The 20467-nt window shown below is 39.2% G+C and overlaps 2 protein-coding genes across 3 annotated transcripts; both read right to left on the bottom strand.

Moving 5' to 3' along the window:
• Window positions 1-182: 182 nt before the first annotated feature.
• Window positions 183-13855, bottom strand: LOC308686124 (UDP-glucuronosyltransferase-like). 2 transcript variants are annotated; one of them, XM_081358513.1, is made up of 6 exons: window positions 7125-7278; window positions 5845-6813; window positions 4289-4420; window positions 3385-3472; window positions 1698-1917; window positions 183-1612 (listed from the first exon to the last, which is right to left on the bottom strand). In XM_081358513.1, exons 2-6 carry the CDS (start codon window positions 6709-6711, stop codon window positions 1333-1335), a joined length of 1587 nt encoding a protein of 528 aa, XP_081214639.1. In that variant the 5' UTR covers window positions 6712-6813; window positions 7125-7278; the 3' UTR covers window positions 183-1332. The 2 variants fall into 2 exon arrangements, with proteins under 2 accessions (XP_081214639.1, XP_081214638.1); XM_081358512.1 differs by lacking the exons at window positions 5845-6813; window positions 7125-7278 and adding an exon at window positions 12906-13855 and having other exon boundaries at window positions 688-1612.
• A 3858-nt stretch (window positions 13856-17713) lies between these two features.
• Window positions 17714-20253, bottom strand: LOC308685722 (UDP-glucuronosyltransferase 1A6-like; the record flags this gene model as incomplete). Its single annotated transcript, XM_081357685.1, has 2 exons — window positions 19362-20253; window positions 17714-18595 (listed from the first exon to the last, which is right to left on the bottom strand). Exons 1-2 carry the CDS (start codon window positions 20232-20234, stop codon window positions 17714-17716), a joined length of 1755 nt encoding a protein of 584 aa, XP_081213811.1. The 5' UTR covers window positions 20235-20253.
• Between the last annotated feature and the right edge of the window lie 214 nt (window positions 20254-20467).

Raw genomic sequence — 20467 nt, 5'->3', positions numbered from 1 at the left:
AAAAAATGATAGAATAGGTGAGTATTATGATTAAAAATGTCATTAGCTTAATGTAAGAATACACTGACTTTGTGTTTTAATTGAGATCATACAAATAAAACACCAGATTTGATTACATGGAATTTGAGTTTTGATTTCTTGTCTTTTCTTTCTTCAATAATTTCATCACACGAGTCATTGGTCGCCATCTACGAATATAATTGGATAGCATTATATAATAAACATATGTTTCACTTCAAGATACAGTATAAATTTGAACAAAGCATGCTGCAAAATATTATAAAAAAAAAAATGAATTAAATCTAGACAATAGAAAAGTTTAATTTGCCCTCCACCAGGGGTCGCTTAAAGTAAATTCAAGAAAGTAGGTTTTGAATTGTTCTTTGCTTACAGTGCTTTAGAAACTACATTTACAAATGAGACTTTGTTCAACAGTTTAAAAAGATTTGAGTTTTCAAATCTTGCACAACCATAGCTTTCAGCAGAAATGAAACTTGGGCTTTACCCTTTTTCCAGTTTTAAGAAAAGTGATATTAAAATTTGTGTTTACAGTTCAGCCACTAAACGTAACAACCCTTGCACAACCAGTTTTTAACTAACGTAAGGTCATAGGGTTCTATTTTATTGCCTATATCATATGAGAAATGAGTCTGAGGTTTTTGTATTTCATAATAAATAAAAACTTTGCTGTGTTCATATTTTAGGATTTTATTTTTTCCAGTTCAGAGAGTGATTTTTCAGAACATAAGAGGCTACAAGTGCACAACAAAAAATTTCCTTTCATACAAAATTGATTTGTCACGATCATTTAATAGAGCATAGGAGCAAAATTAGGAGAAAAATCGAGGGGAAAAAAAGATTACTGGAATAAGTTTAGGCAATTCAGCTCACATGAAAAATGTTGAATGCCTTGGTGTTGATCATAAGTTGATGAAACATAGAAGATGAATGAATTTCAATTGAAATAAAAAACAAACAAATCAATGGTTGTAAAAATTAGAAAAGCTTATACTTTTGTTTCACAGCCTTTAAGTTGTGTCATATTCAACACAGCATCTATTCTTACTGATAAAGGTCCATTAAGACAATTATAGGTAGTAGTGGTCGGTGAAATCAAAATGAAAGCATGTGAAACTAAAATCTTAAGAAACAAAATCTTTACACACATGAAACTGCTTCAAAATATTGATGTGTGATCCCTGTTTACAAAACTGCAGTTTTAAAAAACCCATCCTTTGGCTCAGTTGTCAGCTGATAGAAGTCAGGCTTCTCATGACTTTAGCATTGGGAAACTGAAACGGTAGAAAATAGCACTTTTTAATCGCTATACGATCAGTCTTCCTTCCTTTTCTGCGTGTTTCTACAGCAGCGTCTCCAGCACAGTGCGCAGCATTTAAATGTTACTAGAGTTACAATCAGTACAATAAAGAGCAGAAAGCCAATCACATCCAGACTGTGGTACTGAAGCCAGTTGAGGTCATGGGCAGCAGGTCTCAGATGATCAGCCCCCTTGTGTCTCATAACAAACTCTGTCCAGTACACCGCGAGATCCAAGGGCTGCATGGGACGGTCATTGTGTATGGCCGACAGCTTCTCCATTTTTTGCTTATAGCTACAGGAGACAGCAAGAGAGATATATTGAGATTATGAAAGAGAAAAAAAGAAACAAATGAAAAAAAAGATGTTCAAACAGTCACCTGCTGTCATTAATAACTGCGTTAAGAGCATCGACCAGTGTTTGTGCAGTGATGTCATAGATGCTGAGGATCACTCCCACCCCTCGAGTCGCCACGCGGTGCACGTTGTCACCCTGGTCACCAAAGAGGGGAATCATCACCATGGGAACACCATGACAGATGCCCTCGTAGATTCCATGCGTCCCACCATGAGTGATAAAGGCTCTTGCTTTGGGATGACCTTTAATAAATGGCATGAGTTAAAGTCACTTATTGCTTTTGACAGGACTCGATGGTATATACAGCAGATGATGATGATGATGATGGTAAGGCAGTTGTTCCAAACCTGTATGAATTTCTTTCTTCTGCTGAACACAAAAGAAGATAGTTTGAAGAATATGGGTAACCAAACAGTTGATGGACCCTATTGACTCCTATAGTATGGGAAAAAAATACTATGGAAGTCAATGGGGTCCATCAACTGTTTAGTTACCCATATTCTGAATCTGCAAACTATTTTTGTGATGACAGAATTTTCATTTTTTATTTTATTTAAATTTTACAGTTATTTTTAAAATCTTTTAAATAAATAAATAAATGAATTGATTGATTGATTGACTTTTTTTGGTATTTAAACCTTATAATAAACTTTTAGGACTGAAAAATGTCAAACAAGAAGTTAAAATAAAACAAATATTCTTATCAAATAAACAAGTTGTTGTCGTATAAAGAAAATTCAAAGTTTCTTAGTTTTTCACTTTTGCGTCAATTCAACTTCTCAAAGTCTTGTGGTGATCATATAATTTGTAATCAAAAAAGTGTATCAAAATGCAAAATAGAAGTCCCTAGCAGCCTTTGGATCTCACTGTATAATGCTTCAATTTTAATTGTTCAGTAGTATGTTTTGAGATTCTCATCCGTCATTTATTGATCTTTGCAGGTGAATTTCAAGAGATCAACAGGTGTACAGCCTAGCACCCTTTTGATTTAAAATTGCCCAGAATTTATATAGCTGACAAATTGCTCATTGGTCCAGCATCAGTGCTAAAATAACCACAGTTAATAGGATTAGCTAACATTATGAGTCTGAATGGGTTCTGCTCTCCAGTCATTGCAATCATACCTGACATGCCAGACAAATTAAATACTTTACACAGCTTGTTTAACAAAAGCTGCTTCTGTGTTCTCGGTTTAATGATCCATGTTGTAGCTGGAATCTGTGGTTGGCTGATCCTTAACTAATAACACAAGGGATAAGCCAAGTGAATCCCTGGATTTCACAATAATAAATGACATGTAGTTGCAAAGTTACTTATAGTTAGTACAGAATGTCTAAAGTATAGACAATTGAAATAAAGTGTTACAAAAAAAAAGAAGAAAAAAAAAAAAGTCGTTCCAGCCCTGGATTTGGAAAAACAGACAAATATATTACACAATTACTTGGTTCCATAGATCTGCAAATAGGTTTCTAGATCTGTACTAGAAATAATCTATTGATTATTAAAACAGAGTCATACTTTCGGCTGCAGAAGAATTTCAGCATAACATATACAAAGCATTAAATTAGCTAATTAAATGTTGTATGGTATGGGAAAAGTGCTTTAAGGTACTCATTGCGCAGCTAAAAGAAAAATTAACCTACACCTGGATGTACAATATATGTAAGCTTAGCATAAACAACAACAACAAAAAACCCAGAGAAACTCACCAAGTAAGTCATTCTGTGGAAGCCACTTCATCAGCTTAACGTTTTCAGGGACATTATCAGGGATCTCACCCGTATACCGCCACAGAACCTAGAAAAAGTGACATTCAGCACACTTTTTTTTTTTCAAAGCAACTTAAAGTACAATGACTCCAATGACAGTCCTCCTGAAACTAGCTTATGGACACGTTATACCAGTTATACAATAGTATGCAACAGTAAAAGAATCTCAATCCAGTCCACAGTTGAACCAGGTTACCAGACTTTAACTACTAGAAGTACCCTTTGTAATCATTTTAATGCAAGTATGTGGACACTTATGCTATATAATGCTATAAAATCAATATATTTATATCAAGCCAAATGCAAAATATCCAAATACTCTCAAAAATATATGCACTTTTAGAGTTAGAGGGTTAACTGATTCAATGATTCATTGCCAGGTAATAAATTGCCTTGGTCTAATAAAAAAAAATACTATACACTCCTGCATAGTGCCAAACCCTCCGTTAAGCACGCATGATAACTTTAATGAGAACAAGATGTTCTCCTGGACTTTCTCCCCAGCTATAGCTAAAGCTCTGCGTGCAGCCTCCACTTAGTTTTACACTTTAACACGCTTTAATGGGAATGCAATTGGGTAAGTGGACTCATAAATCCTCCAATCTTTAGCTGAGAGATGACTGAACATCTGGGATGCTGAAGAGAATAGGCTCAGGTCACGCACCAGCTCTAAAAGCCTGGAATTAGTAAATTTGGGTAGTTGAAAGGATTATTTTACACTTTGTTTGAACAATTAAGTTACACCAGAATAACTACTCTAAGACGCTTTGCTTTACAGCCAAGTGATTTCCCCCAGTATGTAGTTTCTGAAATGTATGCCGTTCCAACTTAAATTCTTTCTTACTCTCTGTGGAATCATACTGAAAGCCTTGAAGAAGATGGCAGCTTTTTCTTTTGGCATGGAAGAGACCAGAGAACCCAGACTGAACACCACAATACCATGCTCTCCAGAACCCATGACGAATTCCTCCACCTCCTGTAAAAGACAGACAACAAGCCAGAGAATAAGCCGAAATTAAGTCATGACACTGTGACTCAACATTGTAAACTAGACATATAGCTGAGAAAAAGCAGACATGTTTGCATTATGTACTCTCACAGCTTCATAAGCAAGACCCATTGTATCCCTTAATCAACACCAAACCATATCCATGTTCATCTGTCTGGTGTCTTTATGGGCTTTAAGTCATCCACACAAACTGATACAAGTTACAATTTATAGTTGTTTTTCTACATGACAGAGGAAAAAAAACATGAAAGTAATTACACTAGTTTTTAAATCTGACTTGATCTCATTTGAAGAATATACTGCAAGTGATTTCAGAATCTATGCTTTGCATGCATTACACAATCACATAGTTTCCAGAGTTTTCTGAGCTCGGAATTGATTATTTTGTCAGTAAAAAGAACCTCAGCCTTTGTTTCGGGCCCCGTGGAAGGAAGGGTGGCTGACAAGGAAAATAACACAGAGGAAAGTGAAGGCGGAGGTTGCGTGCCAAAGACTACACTGAACACATCATGTTGCCTTAGGTTAACAATGCCCTGGAGAGGGGAGTCATATTACCATGGGTTATGTTTGTATCTGGGAAAACATAATGCATGTAAGGGCAAAGCAACAATGTCAAAACTCAAAAATGGAACCCATATTCCCAGAACCGACACTGACCCCAACCCAAATTTACATAACTTCTTTCCTCCTTAGAAAATCATAGCCTAGAACTAGTAGTTACTGACTATTGAACATGTTTAAGAAATTATATTAACAACGCATTTATAAAAGGCAAAGACCTCATTGTAAAATGTTATATTTTTAGTATATTTTCTTATCCTGGATAAATATTCTGAATGATCTGATCCAATCTGACCAGTAATGCTGCCCTGAATCATTATCATACACTGATTGTTCGTTGGCCAGAGGAGAATTGGCCTCCCGACCGAGCCTGGTTTCTCCCAAGGTCTTTTTTTCCCCCTCTCCATTCTGTCACCTGATGGAGTTTTGGTTCCTCGCCACTGTCGCCTTTGACACCTTTGGCTTTTGACTTGCTTAGTTGGGGACACTTAATATTCAACATTATTATTGATCTGCCTGCATTGACACCATTATGAGAACTGAACTGATCACTGTTTTCTCCAGAGCGGCTATATAAACAAACTAAATTAATAACTTTTTTTACAACAAAAATGAACCATCACTGAACTATGATGCTATTTTCTTCTAGATCTGCTGTACAGCAGAAACAAACTCTGTTGCATTATTTAGATTATTCATTATTAATACATTCATTATTACTGTAAAGCTGCTTTGAAACAATCTGTATTGTAAAAAGCGCTATATAAATAATGGTCACTTGATTTGACTTATCCTGGCCAAATTCAAAAAAGGCATCTCTGGTGACTTACAGCAGAAAGTAAGGCACTCTTCCGACAGTTGATGCCCCCGATGAGGACCATATTTGGCATGAGAGGTCTGGGGAACTCAAATGTAAAATCATATCTAAACAACCAGATAGCTCCGTGGGAGACGATCTCCCGGTACGTCACATCTGCATCCAGGTATCTTGCAGCAAGTTCATCAAAACTGGCGTACATTATTCGACACAGCACCAGCTCCACACCACTCATGATGAAATTCTGAATGCGCTCTGCAAAGGTCATTTTGTCAGTGCTGCCAGACTGAAACCGAGGTACGTAGGATGGAGGAGAAGGACACTGTAAAGCCAAAAAGTCAAGGCCGCAAGGTATGCCACGCAGGAAGTAGACAGCAGGGATACCTAGAGCGGTAGCAATAATAGGTCCACATGGCAGGAAGGGATCGGTGAGCACCGCTTCAAAGTTCTCCTCCTTCAGCTTCTGCATTAGAGGTTTGTTGTAAAGCAGTGACTCGCATCCTAGCACCTGCGACTCCGTGAAGTTCAGCAGCCGCTCCAATTGGACAATGATGTCCATCATCGCAGGACTACGCTTGAACACCCCCTGCTGAAATCCTTTCAAACTGGTGGACAGCTCATCTTTGGAGAGGTTCACCGGGAAGGTTTCGGTGCGGAAGAGCTCTGAACTCTGGATCATGATGTTGGTCTCAGGCACCAGCAAGAGGATGTCATGGCCTCTCTGGGCCAGTTCGGTCGCCAACACCTTCATGCTGAGCCAGTGGCTGCCTTCAACAGGCATGACCATCACCCGGCCACCCTCCGCAGGCCTCAGCCAGGCACCCAGCCAGAGCAGCAGCAGCCCTGAACCCAGCCCCCACAGCCAGCCCTCCTTCAGCATAACTGGGTCTGCCTAAGACCAGACACAAGCACTGAAAGAAAAGGAGAGGAGAAAACTCCTCCTCCAGGAAAAGGGGCTGTGTTTAGACTCTCTCGTGTGTGACTGAAAAACAAGAGAGTGAAAGAATGAGCAAGAGAGAATGACATTTATCTGTGTTTTTAGTTGCAGATGTTAATCATGCAAATTTTGGAAGGCAGTCAGGATGCCATCCTGTTTCGCAAAAAAAGGATAACATGCATTTACACAAATCAAATTCTTACAAGAAGAGATAGCACTGTTGAAAAAAAAAGAAATCAACAGGTGTTTTACAAATCTGCGAAATGTTTATCCTGTAACCAAATGCCAACATTGTTCATTACAAGAGACTGAGGTCTTTACACACTTAAATACAAAAGTAAAAGCAGAACCCCTACTTTGTACACATCCAAATACATCACAGTTCTTTGGTGGGGATAACTATGGATTTAGCATTTCACATCTGAAACCATTCCTAAGATAAGTAAGACAACTCAGAGACTAAGTTACAAGCAGCTGAATAAACTCAAGAGCATTAGGAGGAAGCAATGCAACTCCGACCAGCACCTCCCCCTTCCCCTCAAACCCAGCTCGCGTGAGAAGTTTGCCACTCCTTTGCTTTCAATCTCCTCGTGTTCAAGAGATAGCGTGACTAACAATATACCCCCACATGCTTTTTAAATAGCATTCCATAACATTAATATCCACATAGGGTATTTTGCCAACAAGGAAAAACAAACTATATATTTTCTTCAAGAAAGACATTAGGAGTGAGGATTACTGCAGTATAGTTCTCTCATGGTCTCCTGTTTAAGAGACTATGTTAATTAGGGGTGCACGATATATCGGCCGCCGATATAATATCGGCCGATATGGTCATTTTTTTTACACATCGGTATCGGTCCGATGTCAAAATAGGGCCGATGTGAACAGGCCGATATTTGACGTGTGAAGTTGAAGATTAAGTTACTGATGCTGACTCGTGCAGTGAACGCGCCTGAGAGAAATACACATTTCATACAGATGACATAAGCAGAGAACAGTCTGTTTTCTTTCATTTTGAATTGTTCTGTTTAAAAATAGATGTTTCAAGCTTTCTATATAGGCTATGTCTCAGGTCTGTGAGGCAGGTAGGTTTCGGTTCATTTGAGACGCGCTTCAGTTCACGCGCTTTCGCCTCCATGTCCTGATTAAATATTTTCTAATATTTACGTTGTTTGTTTTTGATGAAACATTGATCAAAATTAAGATACAATTAATACAAAACGAAATTAAATTTAAAGACAGGCTTTGTGCTTTCTGTTTGAGGTCTCTGTGAAAGTTTTAAAGCAGTCTTTGGACGTGCGTTACAGAGAACTGTCCCGTCAGTAACATTGTTAACGCAGTCCAGTGCGACTTATGATTTTTCCCTCTTCATGACACATTTTTGATTGATCGTTTTTTGACTCGTAGATATTTGAATATTGCTTGATATTTGATACCCGTTCGAATTTGATTTTTCTCAAAAGTGACCGCACGTGTGACTTGTGGATTACTGATAAGCGCGAGTGGAGAAACAGGCGTTTATTATTCATTCTCAAGGTGTGTTCGACATCGGCTGCGGCTGGATGCACCCGATCGGCGAGAGTAGCCGCGTGCAGACGGGGAGGAGCTGCAAACGGAGACGTGAAGTCGGACACTTTCTGGTTCCCGTAGTGACCGCTCACGTGGTGTTTGCATACTTTACCACAGCTGAAGTGAAATAAATGCAATATTTGCCAAATAATGTTTCAGAGACATTTTCATTCAATACTTTATATACTGCTTTTTCACACATCGTCTGTTTGAACAAGAATAAAGTTCAACCTTCAACATAAGCTACTATCAATGAAGTGGAGTCTACGTTTTTTAATCAGTTTTATTTTGATAAACATGACACAATATAACATCGCAACTACATGAAAAGAGTGTTTACTGTTATAAAAAACTGATTTGTTGTGCGCTTTAGAGGAACTAAAGGTGTTTGAATAAACACGAAACACACGTGATCGTTGTCATGCAACGGATCTGGCTAATCGTGGAACAGCTGTGTCGTCATCAGCCCTCGTGAAGCCCAGTGCAGCCGCTCTTGAGAAGCTGCGCTGGCTGAGTTCTCCGGCTACTCTCGAATCGGTCTCGCGGTACTTTGATGGCATACGTCACAGTCACGTGGCGTCGGCGCTGGATCAAGTCGGACAAAATTTCTAACCGGCATGCACTGCTTCAAGTCAGCCGCCGATCGGTCTGCGCAGAGCTGCATGAAGTCGAACAAGCCTTCAGTGTTGAGAAACGTAGCCTTCATGTGTTACGTTATTGTGTTAATAATAACTAAAGTATCCTACCTAATTATGTTACATATTTATTTTGTATGAAAACTAGCGCGTTCGTTACTTATGGATTAAAAAGTAGGCTACCGATGTATCAGTGCTGCGCGAGCTCTCCCTCACAAACACGGACGCGCGCACACAGAGAGAGAGAGAAGATAATTGTAAAATGAAAAATTGACGGGCTAAGTTTAAATTTTGTTCTTGCTTGTTTTTTTTTTTCTTTCAAAATGTCAGAAAGCATTTTGTATTATCCATCCGTGTTTTTAAAATTCGTTAAATGACGGACGTTTTACTGTTAACACAGCCCATATGTCGGATTCGTCTTATAGCATACTTGTTATTATTTTTAGAATAAGTGATTCGTTATGCTATTATTGGACTCCTGTCTATTCATTGTCAACTGTTTTCTATAAATATGTTTGAATTGGCTAACATTTATTCAGCTAATGCGTGTCCTGTTTAAAATGTGCAATGTTCAAAGGCAAAGACAGCACGACACAAATAGAAGCCCTTTTCCCTGTGCTATTTAGTATCATATTTGGATATTGGAATAATAAATTAAGTAGCCTATCTTAATTGTACACAATGTTCCTGTTTTTTTTTTCCTGTTTTCTAAGGGTTTCTTAATTTTAGACAAGTTGACCAGCACACATTATATGCAATGCAATATAATGCATGTGTGTCGTATGTGTGACATATTTTGCATACAGGTAAAGGTGCCCAATATCAGTCATTTCTAAAGTAAAAAAAAAAAAAAAGTGTTTTGGAAAATAGCTCTTTATTTGATAATCATTAAAATTTGTTTTCTATACAGAGATATCGACATCGGTAAATATCGGTATCGGCCATAACAGCAATATTAATATCGGTTATCGGTATCGGCCACAATTTTCACATCGGTGCATCCCTAATGTTAATACATCGATAATCAGGTTATTATTATTTTTTTTTTCAAAAAGCAGTAACAGCAAAGTTCTTGGAAACACTTTAGAATACTGTTGTTCCGTCATTAATGAATAACTATACAGGAACAAATTAGTAAGGCAATATTAACACTCTAGTAACTACTATAAAAAGAAACTGATTAAACAATTAAGTAAAAGTGTAGATTGTAAGATTTTGAGGTTTTTCTAAGGTTTTCGTAATGACTCAAGTGTTACTACATCCTTCAGAAGGAACTAATTACTATTTGGATCATTATTTTAAGGTGAAAAATATGATAACTCTCAAGCACTGACTGGAGTCATTCTACACTTTTGAGGTTTTTGTAAGGTTTTGGATAGTAATTAATTCAGATGGATTTGGTAACACTTGAGTCATTACTATGAGACGTTACCATGATCTTCACTTTAGAATTAATTTTATATTATGCATTATTCATGTTAATTATGAACCTGTATATAGTAGTTCTTAATAGTTCTCTGGGAGGTATGACACAATTATACAGTTATTGATTAGCTAATACTGAACTACTGTACCACATTCGACTAAGCACTATTACTTACTAATTCATTAATCAGAGTTTCTTGTTAGTTAATTGTAGAATGTTAATCGTGTGTTGCTTATTTGTTCCTGTGTTATTCATTAATGACGGAACAGTATTCTAAAGAGTTACCAAGTTCTTAAATTAATAAATAAATCCTTAAAAACTACTAGTAGCACTACTACAACTTTTATATAATAGCAGCTCCCTGATTTGGGGGATCCATCGGTCAAAAAAGACAACCACTTTTCTATTAGTCGCCGCAGTTCTATTTATTGGTAAAATCTTTCTTTTTTGACCTCATACATGTCCTGATGAAATCTTTTTAAGACTTACTGTCTGCATGAATTACACTAGCTGTAATCTAATTCTACCAACTTCCCAAATACATAAAATACTGATAAATTACAACAAAGTAACCCAGTAAGATTCACTGACTCAGTCAGCCACATGCAAAATCATACAAAAGCCATTGCTGGTTACCATTATGTCTCAACAGTAATCATCCCCACCCAGCTACGCTAAGGGAATACAACACTAACAACTGAACTGATGTTTATCTCTTTAGGACTATATGCAAAAATTGACAGAGAGAACAGTGACACCTGCAGTCATTTTATGAAACAAGAAAATTCTGTGCGAGGAAAAATGGTATCAACAACAGTTGGTGTGCTGTGTTGTACTGCACAGAGTGATTAAACAAAATAAATTGAGTATTCGTGAAGGGTGCAGGCAAAAAAAACATTTATTTTACCAAAAGAGTGCCTGATGATCATGCATGCAACACTAGTCTATCGTATGTACAGTATATGCTTATGCATTTGCCCCTGGAAGGCCAGAGAAGAAATAAAGTCACTGCTGCAAATCATTACATAGACTCGACTTATCACCTACTGAAGGGCAATACGAATTTAACCCATAGCCTACTATTAAAATATGCTTTGTCACTGAAATAATGTTTACAACACACACATGGCTTAGTTTGCTGTCTTTGCTGCCTTACCTGTTCATGCATTGTTGTGTGAAGGACATTTATACCTAATATTTTATAGTTTAAAATTAATAGGTTAACACATGGACTTCTCTGTTTTGAACAAGATTTTTTAGTGACTATTCTCAAATACAAGTAACAACCAGATAGAGAAAATCTAAGACCCTAGCAATGAATGACTAAGTACAAAGTCCAACTCTTCTTTTGCCTTTTAATTGGCTGAGATCCTAGGACATTTGTCACCCTTTCCAGTCTGGGTTCACCCTCAAATAATAAAGTGTTTTTGAAAATGCATTAGTTTTACATATATCTCACAATGTGACTCTCAAATGTTGTGAATATTCTACATTTCAAAACATTTATCAGGAAAAGTTTACCATTTCATCATATGATTTAGTGTTACACTAGTCTCACCTTTTTCAGTGGGTTCCTAATTTCACAGTTAATTCCATCTATCAGAATCATGTAGGGATCTCCAGTAGGGATTGCCCTGGGGTTGTCAATTGATGAATATTTTTGGTCAATGTCGGGATGAACAACTCCAGCTCATACGAGAGTGGAAATGTCTTTGTGATGTTCATAAGTGTTTGCCTGGACCTAAACGCATACTGATCTCTGGAATCACCACAATCACAAGTGTCCAGTGACTTCCATCCATTGATACCACTCACAGCTTCCCAGTCCAACTGCTCTTCCCAGACGGGCTCTGGTCCGACGCTGCACAACAGACTATAATGATCACTAGACATAAAACTGGTAGAGCTTAAAGTTGATTGGTTGGCCAAAATATCAGTCTGCAGAGCAAAGTCTTCAAGATGCTCACAAGATGCAGAACACATTGATGAAAATACATACTGTATGAGTTTTGTGTGAAGAATTTTGGGACGCAAGACAGAAACTGGGCATGCTGCGGTGGTTGAGTCTAATCTGCAGTCTGCAATCTAATACATTAATACCAAATACTAAATTCTGATTGGTTGTCAGAAATGTTGTTCCAGGACCAACAAGGATGTTGCTACAGAAACATGTAGAAGCCACATTCACCCAAAATGACCCTGGTAATGAATTACGTAGGTTCAGAGTCCCACTCGTCTTTTGTTTCTTTTACCATCCTTTCTAGTCTGGGTTCTCCTGACTTTAAATATGCTTTAGTTTAATCACACAATACGAGTCCTGAGAGTTGTGAATATTCTATATTCTAATACATTCATCTGGCCTTTTTGAAACGTTTACCTTTTCATCACCTCATTTAGACAGTTTCTAGATCACATACTGTAAGATTTGATTGTAGATATCTAGTATATGCAGTTAAGTGCCTCGGACCTCTAAGTATCATGTGACAAGCATAGGTGATGCTCACCTTCGTCAGTGGGTTCTTCATTTCACAGTTAATTCCTCCTATGAGATGCATGTTGGGCATCAGGGGTTTGGGGAACTCCAGGGTGAAATCATACCGCATTAACCAGACAGCTCCAGTGCTCAGGATCTCAGCTATGCTCACATCTCTCTGCAGGAAGTTGGATGCCACTTCCTCAAAGGACCAGTAAAAAACCTTACATACTAGTGGTTCCAGCATGCTGACAAGAACGTTCATCACACGCTGACCAAAAGACATGCGGTCTGAGGTTTGTGTTAAGAAACGTGGGACATATGAAGGAGGTTCTGGACAGGCTGTGGCCACAGCATCAAGGCCACATGGCAATCCCCTTAACATGTACACCGCAGGTACGGAAAGATTAAGTGCCAATATGGGCCCCGTTGGTAGGGCAGGATCGGTTAAAACAGCATCAAAGTTTTGTTCTCTCAGAAACTCTATAAGCTCCTGGCTCTTGAACAGACTTTCGCTTGTAGAGGCCATTAAGTTAAACATCTTTAACATATTTCCCACTATTGAAGTCACACTCTCCAGTAGGGATTTCCCTGAGGTTGTCAACTCACGAACTTGCTCGGTCACTATCTCGTTGATCAACTCCAGCTCGTATGGGACCGTAAATGTCTTTGTGATGTAGTGTTTGCCTGGACCCAAACGCATACTGATCTCTGGAATCACCACAATCACTGTGTGACCTCTGCGTCCCATCTCTTCTGCCACGGCCTTCACTCCTGTCCAGTGACTTCCATCCATTGGCACCACTAACAGCTTCCCAGTCCAACTGCTCTTCCCAGACGGACTCTGGTTCAGCGCTGCACAAATGACTATACTGATCACTAGACATAAAATCACTGTTAAGTGCATGTTTCTAGACAAAAATTCTTCTCCTGACATTGAGAGCCTCTGTGTGCCTGTGTGTCTCCCTATGTGCAAATATATCATCTGACTGCTTTCGCAACTTATTATCAGATAGATAGCAAGCAAATTGCTTTCCAGCTTGCTAGTAGCTAGACATATGATCTGGGAGTAACCATTATTTTTTTTTAAAGGGGTGGTTGAGTATGATTTCACTTTTCTAACTTTAGTTAGTGTGTAATGTTGCTTTTTGAGCATAAACAGCATCTGCAAAGTTACAACGCTCAAAGTTCAAAGCAAAGGGAGATATTTGCTTTTAAAGAAATCGTTTTTTAAGGACTACAACAAACGGCTGGTAGGGACTAACGTACACGACATTCCTCCAGGCTTAGTGACAACACCAACCCTAAAATTTAAACCCCGTCCCCGGGAACACGCAGTCCTTGTTGAGAAGAGGAAAAGTTGTTGTAGTCAAGTAATTTAACGTTACATATGTGAGTCAGCTTTTTCCACATGCAATAGAAAGTCACTCTGTGTGCATCTCACAACAGTTCCAATATGAGCGATCTATAGATAGCATGACAGAATATGCTAATTGAAGATGGTTAACTCCACATCAGCAACATGAATTCATCAACTAACCATTCAGAGACGTCCTGTTGCTTTCTACGTGCTGTTGTCACTTCTTCTTGAGTCTCTCCATCTTTGTCTGACTCCGTTTAAACATAAAAGGCAGAACAGTTTCTGTCATTTTAGTGTATGTCTGCGTGAGGTAATCGGAGCTGCTAACACACGACACGAGCTCGAACCCCTGTCCTCTTTGCTGGGAGCAGCAGCATATTTGCATTTAAAGGGCCAGACACAAAACGGTGCGTTTTTGCTAACCCTCAATGCTATATAAAAATATCTGTGGGGTATTTTGAGCTAAAACTTCACACACACACTCTGGGGACATCAGAGATTTATTTTACATCTTGTGAAAAGGGCATTATACCACCCCTTTAAAAACAATTTAAACACATTCATGGTAAGAAACAAAGCTCTCCAGTGTCTTTTTACAACAAAAATGAGAAGGCTTAACTTAATATTTAGCTTGTAGTTAGCAAGCAGTCATAACTGGTTAAAAAATTGTCAGTGTCAAAAGAACTTCACTGGCAGTGTTGTTGGGACTGTCCAAAAATGCAACCAAGCCATGTTCATTTAGTAGCAGTTTAGCAGGTTAATTAATCTCCTATATCCTAACTTGTTATCATAAACAAACAGTTGCCTCTCAAGCCAAATGATACTCTTTGCTCCCCCTGAAGAAGACTGTAAATCAACTCAGCTTTAAAGAGCAACTTGCAGGTTAGAATACCCAACAAGTCAATGTATAGAAAAATAATGTAGGAACTAGATTTTCTTTAAAAAAAAATTATAAATATGCTACAGTGGCTTCTGGAGTCGTTTTTGTGAGAAAATTTTACTTCCGCATCTGAAAATGGGCGTGACGGGCGAGAGTCGTGACGTAGCACGAGGGAGAGCGGTCGATTCACACAACAGGGAAATATGGATTGCAATGACATTTCGGACGCTGAGGAAATTGTTTACGGACCACAGCCATACAATTATGAGCCTGCTAGGCTGCCAAGAGAGCAGGGACAGGCCAGGATTAATGTTAGACAGAACATATTGGAACTTACAATAACAGAAACTAAGCTTTGATCAGGCGTTTGTCATGCTCATTAATATCCGCCCAGGCCCCAGACTAACGTTACGTGATATAACTTAGCAGTTTCTCATGGAGAGACAGAGAGATATTTATTCATGATACATTTTTTGTTCCATAGGTGCTTGTGTGGGAAATGCGAGGCAATGTTTACAGCTGAGGAAAGTCAGTGTTACAGGGAGGTGGATGCATACTGGGCCTTAGTGGAAAATGCCAAACTTCCATGGTTGCAGTTAGTGTTACTACAGTAAAGCCATGGTGAATGTTGCTGATCTGTGGACACTGGATAGTTCGTTCATTCATTGCACAATGTTTATTCCTGGTTTTCACGTCAGCGCTGTTTGATTCGTTAATAACGGAGAAATGTGAATATTTCTCACTAGATCTCGCAGCGATGTTATTACTTCAGTGGCGAACTCTTTATTTACCTCGCAGTTAGGCTAGTGTTGCTTGATCAGGCTCGCGCTGCACTGGTCCAAACTGATAAACGGTCCACACAAACACAATAACGAGTAACTGTTAGCTCAGTTTCGTTCCGCTTACATTGCGTTTGCCAGTTGATGTTGTGCTCGCGCCTACATCCGGCGGGAGAACCCGAAGATGCGTACACTGAAGGAACCGCACTAGCTCTGAGTCTCACCCGGTTCTTACTTCGGTATCCCATGTTGAACTCCTTCATATCGCCGGGACGATAATCATCCGATCTGAAGTGAACGCTACACACGACCGCGTTTTCCGAAGCCGACGCGGAAGAGAAATCCCGTCTCTTCACCTGCACAACCCGCACCCAGGCACAAAAGATAGCACCGTCCTTTTTCCTGTTAGGAAACCGGTGGACTCGATGTCCTGACAGGCTGGAGTTTTTGCAAGCTCCACAAACACATACATTTACCATGACGATGATAAATTGAAATACAAAAACTACTGAAAACACACTGTCTCACGACCGCTCTTACTGAATACCAGCCTACTCTGCACTGAGCTGCGGCAGAGCACAGCACACGTCTCCCTCGTGTGACGTAAAATGACGCGATGTTGAAAAAAAGCGGCTTGTACGAGCAGTCAAAGAAACGCTCACTTTATCTACTAAATTGGTGTCATTATGTCGTTTTAAAACATTTTAAATCCTGCATTATCTTTTCATATGGTATTTTCATACACGGTTATATATTCATTTAGATTTTTTTTTTACCTGCAAGTTGCTCTTTAACCTCTGAGTTGAACACAGAGTATCAGCAAAAAAAAAAAAAAAAAAAAAAAGATTTGAGACAAAACGCAAGAATTCTAATAAACAAGGCCGAAACACACCGGGATTCTTATTTTGTAGTGTCTATGCTTTACTACTTCCAGCAGCTCATTCAAACAGACAAGGGATAAAACATGCACTCTTACAACCATCTACAACAGTGTTTTTCAACTCCAGTCCTCGGGATTCACCTCACAGAATGTTTTAGATGTCTCCCTATTTAACAAGCTGATGATGATGTTGAATCAGGTGTTTAATTAACGAGACATCGAAAATATTCTGGAAGGTGGGTCCCCTGGACTGGAGTTGAGAAACACTGATCTACAACCTATTACAAAATAAAAACATAATTCATCAACAGCAGATCATAAGCAATGGCTTGGTATAAACATTATTGATTGTGAATTGCTCTGAAACAGCAAGAACATGCAATGCTCACATCAATTTCATCATTGCATTTTGAAGTTTAATAATCAATTAGGCTGTATGGTGATTCCTGTGTTCTCATGCCCAAATTTTAGACTTCTTATAATGTAAGTTATGTTTTGTTATATCATTTGAGATATTCAAGAATTATTTTTTATTTTTTTTATTAAATTTGATCAAACTGAATTTAAGACTTTATAAAAACCCACAGATACCCTGTGACTAATATATCAGTCAGCAGAGCAAAGACTTCAATATTGTCAGAATTTTTGCAAGCTGTGGCAGTCAAGTTTAGTCCAATAAGTATCACAATAAGTCAAGTCTTGATTTTGCAGAGTAGGCATGTTGGGTCAACAGGTTTTGGAAGGAAAAAAAGTTCCAACTTTTATCCCTACTCCTAACCTAAACCCTAACCATATAAACTACAGGAAAATGATACTGTAGGTTGTTAAGAATGGTGTACATGCCCCCTAAATCATGCCCCCATTTATCATGTCCTGAAAACTTGACCTGTTCATCACCTATTTTAGTCTGTTTCTAGTCTTGTAGCATACAGATTTGATTTTAGATATCTAGTATACTTGCAGTTAAGTGCCTCAGACCTCTAAGCATCATGTGACAAGCATAGGTGATGCTCACCTTTGTCAGTGGGTTCTTAATTTCACAGTTAATTCCTCCTATGAGATGCATGTTGGGCATCAGGGGTTTGGGGAACTCCAGGGTGAAATCATACCGCATTAACCAGACAGCTCCAGTGCTCAGGATCTCAGCCATGCTCACATCTCTCTGCAGGAAGTTGGATGCCACTTCTTCAAAGGACCAGTAAACAACCTTACATACTAGTGGTTCCAGCATGCTGACAAGAACGTTCATCACACGCTGACCAAAAGACATGCGGTCTGAGTTTTGTGTAAAGAAACGTGGGATATATGAAGGAGGGTCTGGACGGGCTGTGGCTGCAGCATCGCATGGCAATCCCCTTAACATGTACACCGCAGGTACGGAAAGATTAACTGCCAATATGGGCCCCATTGGTAGGGCAGGATCTGTTAAAACAGCATCAAAGTTTTGTTCTCTCAGAAACTCTATAAGTTCCTGATTCTTAAACAGACCTTTAGTTGTAGAGGACATTAAGTTAAACGTCTTTTTAAAAAAGTCCACCTTTGAAGTCACACTCTTCAATAGGGACTGCTCTGGTGCTGTCAATTCACAAACATGGTCCACCATTATTTGGTTGACTAGATCTTGCCCATACGAGACTGGAAATATCTTTGTGATGTAGTGTTTGCCTGGACCCAAACGCATACTGATCTCTGGAATCACCACAATCACTGTGTGACCTCTGCGTCCCATCTCTTCTGCCAAGGCCTTCACTCCTGTCCAGTGACTTCCATCCATTGGGACCACTAACAGCTTCCCAGTCCAACTGCTCTTCCCAGACGGACTCTGGTTCAGCGCTGCACAACTGCCTGTGCCTATACTGATCACTAAAATTGCAATGAAGTGCATCTTTCTAGCCAAAAGTACTTTAAAAAGACTGACGTTGTGAAGCTTTACCGCTGTGTGTCCGTTTGTCTTGCTATATGTGCAAAAATATCAACTGGTTGCTTTTGCAATTTTTGATCAAATAATCAGCAAGTAGATTGTTTTCCAGCTTTTGAATGGCTAGATGTGGGTTCACAGAGTTTGCCAGTTACACATAGACTTTGCTGGTAAATGATTACAATAATAATATGTAAACAGAACTTAATTATTGGCAGTGCTAAATGTTTTGATATTTCGACTATGATCAAAGATGCAACCAATTCACAAAACATATTCAGGCAGTAGAAGTTTAGTTGATTTATGGATTTTCTAAAGAGCTTATTTTCTAATTTGCCATCGTAAGAGATATTGGAAAAGTGCTATCTTTTAAGAAATAGCTCAGATATCTTGTCCATAAAATGGAAGTAAATTGTCCTTAAAACAGTTTGGTTACCAACATTCTTAAATTTATCTTCTTTTGTGTTTCGCAGAAGAAAGTCACATGGTTTTGTAACAACATAAGGGTGAGAAAATTATTATAGAAATATAATTTTTGGGGTGAACTATCCCTTTAAGCTTTAAACCCACTTCTATGCCTGGTGTAGTAAACAGCTGAAGCAAACATTTTTGTGACACCTATTTAAATAAGCATCCATTCAAATGTCTGCAAACACATTCCTCCACTCACCTTAATTAGAGGCCTTTTCACGGCACAGTTAATCCCCCCGATTAGAACCATGTTTGGCATCAAGGGTTTAGGAAACTCCAGGCTGAAATCATACCGCAGCAGCCATAGAGCTCCACTTTGCAGGATGTCCACCACACTTACATCTCTCTGCAGGAAACGGGAGGCTACATCCTCAGTAGACCAATATATTAGTCTGCAGAGCAAAGGCTCCAGGATGCTAACTAGAACGTTCAGCACACGTTGACGAAAAGACATACGGTCTGAATAGTGTGTAAAGAACCGTGGGATGTAAGATGGAGGGTTTGGGCAGGCTGTGGCCATCGAGTCTAGTCCGCAGGGTAAGCCTCGCAACATATAGACAGCAGGTAAGGAGAGGTTATAAGCCAGGATGGCACCAGTTGGCACAGTTGGGCTGGTGAGCACCGCATCGAAATTCTGCTTCCTCAGGAAATCCACCAGCTCTTGGTTTAAGAGGAGACTCTCAGCTGTGGCCCTTTGGAAGTCCACAAATTTCCTCATTTTACTGATTCTGGTGCTGATCTTCTCCAACAGAGGCTGCAGCTTATTATCCATCACCTCAGCATTTCGAGCCTGGAGTTCATCCAGTTGTTGCTGTCCATATGGAACCGGAAACGTTCTAGTAACGTAGTGTTTTCCAGGTCCTAGCAGTACACTGACCTCTGGAATGACCACCATCACTTTGTGACCCCTGCGGCCCATCTCCTCCGCTACGGCTTTCACACCAGTCCAGTGACTTCCGTCCATGGGCACCACTAAAAGCGAACCAGTCCAACCAGTTTCTCTAGGATGTATCGTCTCTCCCACATCTGCAAAAGCAAGCATGAGGCACCCTACAAATGCAACCAATCTCATCTTTAGGTCTTCATGTTCAAAGGGTGTATTTGAGGAGAGATGCATTCTGCCAATGATTCCTCAAGGTCTTGGGCAGAACTCTCTGTGAATCTCCCCCTTCACTGTTTTGAACAAACTGGATCAAGGCTTGTTTTTCTGTGTGAATTCCTTGCAGGATTAGCCTAACCAACTGTGTGACCAGGCCGGGACCACTCTTAAAAGTGAAGCAGAAAGAGAAAAAATGACACCAGAAC

This window comes from Scardinius erythrophthalmus, assembly GCF_964197995.2.
Source record: "Scardinius erythrophthalmus genome assembly, chromosome: 25".
NCBI classification, from domain to species: domain Eukaryota; kingdom Metazoa; phylum Chordata; class Actinopteri; order Cypriniformes; family Leuciscidae; genus Scardinius; species Scardinius erythrophthalmus.
The sequence above is the reverse complement of the archived record's forward strand: the minus strand, read 5'-3'. Positions and strand labels throughout refer to the sequence as shown.

Excerpts from the sequence above, each read along its gene's own strand:
- LOC308686124 (XM_081358512.1), bottom strand. The coding sequence starts at position 13,811 with ATGTCAGGAGAAGAATTTTTGTCTAGAAACATGCACTTAACAGTGATT. Across the intron at positions 4,421-12,905 it reads TGAAGAACCCACTGACGAAG|GAGGTGGAGGAATTCGTCAT; the intron begins GTGAGCATCACC and ends TGTCTTTTACAG. Across the intron at positions 1,613-1,697 it reads GCAGTTATTAATGACAGCAG|CTATAAGCAAAAAATGGAGA; the intron begins GTGACTGTTTGA and ends TGTCTCCTGTAG.